The sequence below is a fragment of the Colossoma macropomum genome, unplaced genomic scaffold, assembly GCF_904425465.1.
Source record: "Colossoma macropomum unplaced genomic scaffold, Colossoma_macropomum, whole genome shotgun sequence".
Lineage (NCBI taxonomy): Eukaryota > Metazoa > Chordata > Actinopteri > Characiformes > Serrasalmidae > Colossoma > Colossoma macropomum.
The window spans coordinates 105001-115000 of NW_023494800.1; the positions used below are offsets into that span (position 1 = coordinate 105001).

At 46.1% G+C, this 10000-nt stretch overlaps 1 protein-coding gene and 1 pseudogene across 2 annotated transcripts in view; both read left to right on the forward strand.

Annotated features, from left to right (window-relative positions):
- The window catches only part of LOC118820718 (AF4/FMR2 family member 1-like), a 64772-nt gene that overhangs the window by 23747 nt on the left and 31025 nt on the right, over positions 1 to 10000 (forward strand). For both annotated transcript variants that reach the window (XM_036589136.1, XM_036589138.1), the window contains exons 3-4: positions 3480 to 4265; positions 9696 to 9737. In XM_036589136.1, the coding sequence (XP_036445029.1) occupies positions 3480 to 4265; positions 9696 to 9737 (828 nt within the window). The remainder of the gene's footprint in view (positions 1 to 3479; positions 4266 to 9695; positions 9738 to 10000) is intronic.
- LOC118820742 lies at positions 668 to 835 on the forward strand (annotated as a pseudogene).

Here is a 10000-nt window from a genome sequence, read left to right on the forward strand (position 1 = left end):
ATATCTGACGCTCGCTGTGTAAAAGCATTAACTGCAGTGTGAATCTCTCACCACACAGACAGAGCCTCCTTTAGCTACGTCTAAACTGAAACCAGCGCTTCTGTGTCTTGTTTGATCAATTCACTGTATGAGTGGCAGAGCGCTGCTTCAAGTTAGCCAGCTGCTAAAAGCCTGGGAAGCTAACTTTCTCCCACTGTCCAATGAGTTGAGTTCACTGTAGGACAGTACAGTTACGCCACTGATCTCGTCACTCACACTCGGTCGCAGGAGAGCAGGTCGCCGATCGCTCCACTCAGACAGAGAACGTGTAACTCCACGTCTCAGACGCTGCTAAAGTATATTTGCTCCCTCCCGCAATCCTGTCGAAAAACTCGGAAGTGCGCCCTCTCGTGGCGATAGCTCAAAGCAGCTTCTTCGGTTTTTACCTCCTTCGCTCGCGAGTGAAATCCATAAAAATAGGTTTGGGAGGCAGGGAGTAATGTTTGTTTGTTTGTTTGTTTGTTTGTTTGTTTGTTTATTTGAGCTCAGTAGAACAAAACAAGACTAAACATGAGTGAATAAAAATCTGGAAGGTTAAATAAGAAGTTAGTTAATTTATCTGGTAATGATAGACACATTCGGTATGTTTGGACTAGATTTAAGATGTTCTCACTCGCAGCGATATTATTTCACTTCTCAGCCTTTTGGGTAAGATCAGGTATCTGTTCTAATCCTCTAAACGAGGACTAGATATTAAATAGATTTTTAGAACAGGGAGACGGAGGAGGAACTTGTTCTGTCCGCTCCACGGATTTGTCAGCAAGTTCCCATTGGGATCAATAAAGGTCTGTCTGCCTGCCTGTCTGCCTGCCTGCCTGTCTGTCTGCCTGCCTGTCTGCCTGTCTGTCTGCCTGCCTGTCTGTCTGTCTGCCTGCCTGTCTTTCTGTGCAGATTCTGGCTGAGTTCTGTGTGGATAGTGTTTATATTCTGAATCATACTGAAAGTGAGACACAGTGTAAAGGATCTGAGGAGGACGGAGTGGAGAGGTGAGGTCGTTATGCGTCCAGTCCCGCATGCTGTCAGAGAAAGCTGCCCATTAGAGTCGTTAGCATTCTGTTGTCCTCAGACCACTCCAGGACCGCCGTCCCCCTGACTTCCCCCGCCCCCCAAGTCAGCTGTGTCCTGTTAAAACACTGAGCTTTTCACAGTGAGTGTCCAGTTGAATGAGCCGTCAGGGTCACAGTTACTGAGTGACCCTCTTCATTAAAGACGTTCCATGTTTCTGCACCAGCTGTGACATCATCGCCCCGCGGGATCTCACCGCCGTCTCTAACAGACATGCAGCTCTGCTGCTCTGCTCCACTGCGACAGGCGCAGTTTGGAGACGGTGTAGAACGCCTGCTGAGACCTGGCGGTGGCGCTCGGTGATGCGAGCCTCTCTGTAGGATGCTGTCAGCTGTGATGTTAGGTGATAAAACGGAAACCCGGGTGCTGAACGTCTCCGGCTGAGCGTCTCTTCGCTGGAGCAGCCGTAAAGGTCAGATTAGTCGCTGGTCATAAACACTGAATCACTTTGTGGAGTGAAAGACAGAACGTTGCTCTACTCCGGTTCCCTTTCCCCGTGATAAGATCACAGTAACACGCTGCCTCTCGAGGCTGATTGCTGTAGTTTTATGTCTGTGGATATGGGCTGTATGTATGTATACGGTCGTAAGGAACCTTATTTTCTGTATAAAGTTAAACCCACTTTAGTAATAGAACCTTTGTTTACACTGTGGCTCAGTACTGTGGGTGACTGCAAATCTCTGCAATTAACAGGCTGTTTGCTTTGTTTTCATATTATAATCACAATCTTTTGGACTCATTTGGCAACAGTTCACCGCACACGCTGTTTAGAGGCCAGAGGAGCGAGCGAGGGAGGACGAGTATGGAGGCGTGTTGGATACTCTGTATGGCTTTGAAAGTTGTGCTTGGACTTACAATTACGATGCATTATTTGTTTTGCAGAACTTATCATACTTATTGTTATTGTTTATCTGTTTCACTTCTGATAATAAACGTTCATATTTAATTCATTAATTTCTTAATTTCGTGAACCCCCCGTTTCCCTCCGTACCTTCTCTTAGCCCCCAAACGCATTTCAGACCCAGGAATTTTCCATGCTTTAAGCCCTGTAGCTAGCTAACAGATTAATATTCATATAGATTCATTTGTAAATGAATATAGAGTTATTAGTATCTAAGTATTAGTGAGCTTCATCAGTTCAGCAGTTAAGCTGGTTGTTAGGGAGTCTGAGGTTCTCAGATTAATCTCTGCTGAAAGGGGAACCGTTTCACAGCCTTTGTTGGTAAACTGTGTTTCTACCAGCAGCCTCTTAAAGACAGGACGCAGCTGCGGACGGCGGCTCCGGGCAGTCAGACGGGATCATATTAAAGACTCTGTTTAACGCTGATTTACAAACAGCAGGAAAAGTGTCAGTTTGATAGCTAATCAGTCTGAAGGTTTAGTAAGTTTTAAAGGATTGTGATCTTTAATTTGCTGGTTGGTTAAGGCCGAGTCGGAGTGGTGAGTCGATCAAGGGTGAGTTGAAGTCACGAGTCAGTCAGTTGATTTTTTGCTTCTTTTTTTTTCTTTTTTTTTCTTTTTTTCCCGATTTTCTCCCCAATTTAGTCGTCTCCAATTCCACCCGCTAGTTAGGACTCCCCCAATCACACGATGCTATCAACGCTAGGAGGGCGAAGGCTAACACAGGCTTCCTCCGAGACCTCTGAAGCACCACCGCTTCTTTTCGAACTGCCGCTCACGCAACGTCACTGGACAGCCGAACGCGCTCGGAGGAAAGCGCCAACCGCCAGATCTGCTACGTCAGCTAACAGATGCCTGCGCTGACTAGCATCGCGCTGAGTGATGGGGGGAGAAGGGCAGCCATCCCACCCACCCAGTGAGAGCGAGGCCAATTGTGCTCTCTCGGACTCCAGGCTACGGACGGCTGTAGCATCACCAAGGATCAAACTCGCGATCCTCTGAAGATAGGGCCTCTCTGCTTCTTTTTAATACATTTTCCAAAACAGGAAAATAAGGAGTGGCTAAGATGCGCTTCATGTTAAGATCTTAATATTTTCATATTTTCATATTTTTAACTGTATAACATGTGAAACGTTGCGCTCGGGGGTCTCAGTCTGGTGCTGTAGCTCCACAGAGGAACAGTGTGGCTGCAGGTTTTCGTTCCAGCAAAGCAGGAGCTCAAATGTCCAGTTAGTTTGACGACCCATTGATTAGAAATCAGGAACCCCCGGCTTGTGTGGAATGAAAACCTGCAGCCACACTGATGCTTTGTGGATGTGCCGCTCCGGCCGTAAGGCTGCTGGTCACGACAGCTGTGATCCAGTTTGATGCAGTACGATGTGTTGTATTGTTGCAGAAATGTAGTTCTCACTAATGTCTGTGTTTATGAATTTTTATTGTTCCCTCCAACTGAAACAGCTTTTCTTTATTTCTAGACAAACAAAGGAGACGAATTGTCCAGAATTGTCCAGAGGATGCTGGGAAATTACGAGGATGGGAACAACTCTCAGTATAGCCAGTACGATGGGGTGACCAAGGACCGCCCGTCTGCATCATCGCACGGACGTTCAGGGCACCCCGCGCACAAGGACAAAACCGACCCCTCATTCCAGAACTCCTCCAGTTACGGTACCGCCCAGTCGGGCCTTCCCGGGCACGGCTCGGCACAGCCCTCCAAGAAGTACCCAGTTCCGGACGGTCACGGCAAAGAGGCTCCTCTGGAAGCCCACCAGAGGAAAACGGACGCTTGGCCGGATATGAGAGACTACGCCACCTTACCGCCGGTTCTTCCGGACCTTTCCCCGCCTGCCGAGCCCCTGTCCCCTTTACATTCCAGCGAGTCCAGCGACTCGGAACAGGACACGGACAACGAGAACCACCGCTCCCTTTCTCCCAAACACGACACTTCCTCTGGCAGGATGGAGCCGCCGCATCACCCTGAGGCCCAGAAAGAGGTTCACCAGCTGACCGGAGATGTTCCGCCATTGACTTCCCAAAACTTCCCGCTTCCGCTTTCCTCCAAGCCCAACCTGGCCAACTCCAGGAAGCCCATGGCGTTGGTCAGACCCATGGACGGCCCAGACCAGGTGACCAGCGAGTCTCCGGACCTGAAACCGTCGCCCGAGGACTTCCACGGACAGTCTTACGAGAGCTTACCTGACCTGAAGAACGGCAGCAAGCCGAGCCTTCCTCCGCTGAAGATGCCGCCACAGTCAGGGGAGGTGAGTGTCGCTGTGATCGTTAGTGACCGATCACTCCGTTAGACAGATACCTGAAGCCTGAAGTCAGTATATTTACATTTTTCTCAGATTTTTTGGAGCATTTTGGAACATATAAAAATAAAATTAAATAATAATAAATATTTAAAATACACAAGAGAATAGTCTGAAAATCTGAATTTTTTTGTAAATCATTATTTGCAAAGAAAAAAGCAGGAAAATTTTTTAAAATATCATATTATTGAAAACTGCAGTAATTTGAATAATTGCCAGCATTATGTTAATTATTATTCTTTTGGTTTTTTTATTCTCCGTATGAATTCGTTTTTTTATTTAACCATTGTACAATCATCCTAATCTATAGTTTTGAAATACAGTAGAAAATATTGCACTTATACATCAACTAATTAATTACACACAGGCATATTTTGAATAAGCATAATTGTTGTCAGTTGTTGCTGTTGTGTGGTTAAAGATTTGATTAACGATGTAAACTCAATGCAGACTGACACTGGTTTGTTGTGAAGACATGCTGAACACAGTATTCACCAACAATATATTGTATTATATTTTATGTCATTGTATGTTACAGTGTTGTTTTTCCATTTACTCATTATGTCTTTTACTACGCTTGGACGATAAAGTAAATTTAGACAAATGATTGCCATCTGCAGAATTACCAAGATATTATCAGAACAGAAGCTATGATCAAAGTATCATGTAAGCGTTACCGGGTCGAACATCACGGCTTCCGTTTTTCCTGATGGTCTGACTCCTGTTTATGGTACGTGATCTCAGATTAACAGACGGTTCTTGATTTCACTGAGAAATTATTCATCAAAAATGTTAATATTGGTTATGGAGTCCCACATGGTTCAGTTTTAGGGCCTTTACGTTTCTCTTTGTACGTTAGGAAACCGTCCTCCTGCAAACGTCTTCAGTAAAACAGAAAACGTGGAGAGACTCTTTCAGTTATTCTGCTTCTAAACTGTGGAGCTCAGTTCAGCTTTTATTAGACAGTCGAGCTCAGAACTCACTTTTAATAAACATCTGAAAACGCAGCTCTTTAACTCAGTAAAATCTCTTTAATCGGATCCGTCTCTGCACTCTGCACTCTGAGCTGCTGTCAGTCTGAAAGGCTCTATAAATAAAGATATTATTATGATTATTATTATTATTATTATTGTCTTCATAGTGAGTTAATCTCTCAGAAGCGGTCAGTTGTCACTGTGCTGTTACTTTAGAGCTGTGATTAGTGTCTCTGTGCAGACTGACACTGGTTATCACCCAGCAGTGTGAGAATCAGTTTGTACCATCAGATCGAGGGTCCTGACCTTTGGGAATGTTCTGATCTCAGTGCTGTGTTCTGCGCTCCCTCACTGAGGGGAGGTGCTGGATCGGGTCGGTCTGTTAAACGGATGTAACGGGGTTCTGACCCAGTTACGGCTCCACTCGCTCCTCCTGCTGTGGCCGATACGCACTGCGTGATGCGGAATCTGCCGTGATGTAAGATCCCGTTTTAACTGCTGAACTTGAAGGGCCCCTTCAGACAGCGTCACCCTGGCGCTGGGATAAAGGGCAAGCCCAACCAAGCGTTAAGAAATTTACATACTTCAGACTCCTTCATTCTACAGACGGACATTTACATAATTGTATTTTTGTAACTGCTTCCTCTTCCGCTCCATCTCAGCCACGAGGGCAGGTCAGCGGAGAGTCTCCGGAATGTCACCGTGCCGACCGGCTTAATTAGTCATCTGAGGCTCCACGTGTCCGTTTACGGGCTGACTTTAGGGTGAAGTGCTCAGAACGCTTGTGTGACCTGCTGGTTCTGCTGTGATCTAAGTGTTGATGCGTTTTGTTGGGAGGGAAATTCCACCAGTGTTTTAATTACTGCTTAATTAAGTGGTTGAGATGTAAACAGAGCTGATCCGAGTGGTTAGTCTGAACACGTCCTCTGCAGAGACACATGTCTGCACATTTAATGCACAGTTACTCTTTATTTAGTGAAGTTAACACGTTAGGGGAAAAAATAAGATGTGACCTGTCTAAAATGTATGCTTATGGTACATGCTTTAATTTTTTAATGTTAAATTGAGCAAATGAACAGAAATTGTGCTAAAGTCATATTTAAGTGTGTTTTCTGAAGAGAGATGAATTACGTCTGTTTTTGGGGAATAAAAAGGCACAAACTGTATAAGCAGATGTAAAAGTGTGAAAGCAGGAGAAGAGTAAGTTCTTCTTCCTTTAAAATGAGCTACTTTCTCCCACAGCAGTTCAGTCAGTCAGTCAGTGCTGGAGCCTCTGCGGAGTGAAGAATGTGTTTTCAGGAGAGAGATCGCGGCCGCGGCTCATGGAAAAACACCTCCATTGTCAGCAGGCCGCGGGCGGAGCCGTGGATGAGCCGCGCGAGTGGCCTCGGGCTGCCGTTGGCCGGCTGCACCTGTGAGCTGCGTGAGGCTTTGTTGGCGCCGCTGGCACACGTGCTGCAGCCAAAGCCGCATGTGCTGAGTAGGCTGTTTCGGCGCCGCGCTAATCCAGAGCCGCGTGGTTACGTGGTGACTCATGTGCCCATCCGCCTCAACGGAACGGAGTGTGCAGATACAGCCCTGCGTGCTGTGCACTCGCGCAAATGTTTATTTTCAAACGTTTGTTTACAAACATTCCAGGATTTACTCGCATTCAGAAACGGCCAGGTTGGAGTGTCTGCAGGTCCTGATACAGACCCTTCCTACGATGATACAGCCGACCGTGGCGAAGAGTCTCTCTCTCTCTCGTATATATATAAATATAACAGTTTACAAAGAAAGTTATGTTCATTGTCTTTAATGAACTGTGATAAAACAGTCTCAGTCATCAGGCAGTGAATTCATCACCATTTCATGTAGTAACCTTTCTGAGGGAGCTTTTAGAGGTGGACGTCTGGTTCCTATCACCACAGTTACCATAATCATAATCGTAATCCCCCTCAGTGACCCCTCTGTGTTTGTGTAGTTCAGTACGATGTTGTGCTGCAGGTCAGTAAACAGGTGCTTTTGTGCGATCATATCCAAACAGCTCCTCTCCCACCTGTGGAGTGTGAGGTGGAGTTTTTCTGAGGAACGAGCAGTTGAGCAACAGTGAAATAGAGCATTGCACAGAGGCAGGGTGTGTCTGAGAGAGAGAGGGAGAGAGAGGGAGAGAGGGAGGGAGTAATGACGAGAACCTGCTGATGAAGATGGGTCACAACATGCCAGCTGCTCTCGGCCCATCGTGCGGTTTGTGCTGAGCTCAGAGTGTCTTAAAGGAGAAGATCAGCACAGATTATACACCAATAACGCTTTAACTCAAAGAGCCCAAATCCTGGAAAACTGACTCATCTTCACTTTTTAAAGAGTTTGGTGATGTAAACACTTTTGTTTTGTTTTGTGCCGTTCACACCCAGGACGCTCGGACCGTACATGGAGACGAAGCTACAAACAGCCTGTTTTAAATTCATTGTTTTTGCAACTGCTTTTTTTTCCCTTTAGGCAGAATAAATTAAACGCTGTAGTTTATTCACTCATTAAGTTTTTTTCCACTGATAAACCGCGTTATTGAGTTTTGTGTCCAACCTGATTGATCAGTGAACAGCGTTATAAGCTGCTGTAAGAGATGCTGCTGGAGAATTTGTAGGAGTGACGAGCTGGAGAGGAAAGAGTCATCATGAACAGTGTCTCAGAACTGGTTCTGGTGCAGGTGTCTGGGTTCAGTGGTGTAGGGCCTTGGTTCTGGTACAGATGTCTGGGTTCAGTGGTGTAGGGCCTTGGTTCTGGTGCAGGTGTCTGGGTTCAGTGGTGTAGAGCCTTGGTTCTGGTACAGATGTCTGGGTTCAGTGGTGTAGAGCCTTGGTTCTGGTGCAGGTGTCTGGGTTCAGTGGTGTAGAGCCTTGGTTCTGGTGCAGGTGTCTGGGTTCAGTGGTGTAGAGCCTTGGTTCTGGTGCAGGTGTCTGGGTTCAGTGGTGTAGAGCCTTGGTTCTGATGCAGGTGTCTGGGTTCAGTGGTGTAGAGCCTTGGTTCTGGTACAGGTGTCTGGGTTCAGTGGTGTAGAGCCTTGGTTCTGGTGCAGGTGTCTGGGTTCAGTGGTGTAGAGCATTGGTTCTGGTGCAGGTGTCTGGGTTCAGTGGTGTAGAGCCTTGGTTCTGGTGCAGGTGTCTGGGTTCAGTGGTGTAGAGCCTTGGTTCTGGTGCAGGTGTCTGGGTTCAGTGGTGTAGAGCCTTGGTTCTGGTGCAGGCTGTGTGTTGGGTGAAGGTCCTGTCTCATAGAGGATGACGGAGTTTCAGGAAGCAGAATGATGTCTCTGAAGAGTCTCTCCTGAAAATATTTCCTGCTGGGACAAGTAGAGTCCCGTCCTCTGGAATATCCTGGAATATCCTGGAATGTCCTGTGTGAGAACTGTGCAGGAAGAGGTGTTGGTCACAGATGCTCCAGCGTCCATCTTCTGGTCTGGATGAAGACGCTGACGTCCTTTAGTCGATTCGGCACTGCAGCTCCTCAACTCAGTGACCTTCAGCAGGAGTTCAGTGTCCTACATGGTGAACAGTGAGAGTCTCAGACAAATACACTTAGATGGAGAGTGAGACGGGGAGAGTGAGACGGGGAGAGTGAGACAGAGAGAAAGAGAGAGCAAAGTTTGCTCTCTCTCTGTCTGTCTGTCTCTCGGTCGTGTCAGGCTGGTGTTGTGTATCAGGGCTCTGATTGGCTGATATGTCAGGGGTCTGTCGCTGAGTGTTATTGCAGTAATTCAGTATTAATTATTGAGTAATTGAATATTGAGTAAGTATTGATCAGAGCTGCTCCTGATTCAGTAAAAGTCTAATGTTTATTAATGATCCTGTAAAAGCCTGATTATGAAGCGATCACAGTGCGTCTGATAATCAATCATTCCCCTCATGTGTGCAGATCAGGGGTGTCCACTCTTGTCCACAGAGGCCGGGGGGGGCTGCACCCCAACAGAGCAGCAGATCACCTGATCAGCAGTGTGAAGACCAGCTGATTAAACTAGTAGAATCTTGTGAACTTCAGATCGTTTGGAGTGAAAACCTGCAGCCACATCGGCCTCTGTGGATAAGAGTGGACACCCCTGACCTAGAGAGAGAGAGAGAGAGAGAGAGAGAGAGAGAGAGAGAGTGTGTGTGTGTGTGTGTGTGTGTGTGTGTGTGTGTGTGTGTGTGTGTGTGTGTGTGTCACATGGCGCTTGTGGTTCAGTGTCAGTAACGTTCTGCAGGAGCACACTTAGAACACAGATGTGCTACAGATAACATCTCAACACACAGGCTCTCTCTCTCTCTTTCACTCTCTGTCTCTCTCGCTCACTCTCTCTCTCACTCACGCTTTCTAGCTCTCTCTCTCTCTCTCTCTCTCTCTCTCTCTCTCCCCCTCCTTCCTGTGTTTTTAATTGTGATCTTCTGTCTTTCAGACGTTGTCAAATGAGGTTCAGTGTGTGGAGGAGATTCTGAGGGTGAGTCTAATACAGTGTACTCTACATTCTCTCTCTCTCTCTTTCTCTCTTTTTTTTTTTCTTCTATTGTCTATATATACACAAAAACGTGTGTATGTGTGTGTATATGTATGTATATATATATATATATACATATGTATATATATATATATATATATATATATATATATATATATATCTTTTATCTAGAAGTGTTAGTAATTTATAACGCTAATATTTTTCTGCACATTTTTATTTAGTTGAACCCTCTGAGCGCTGAGGAC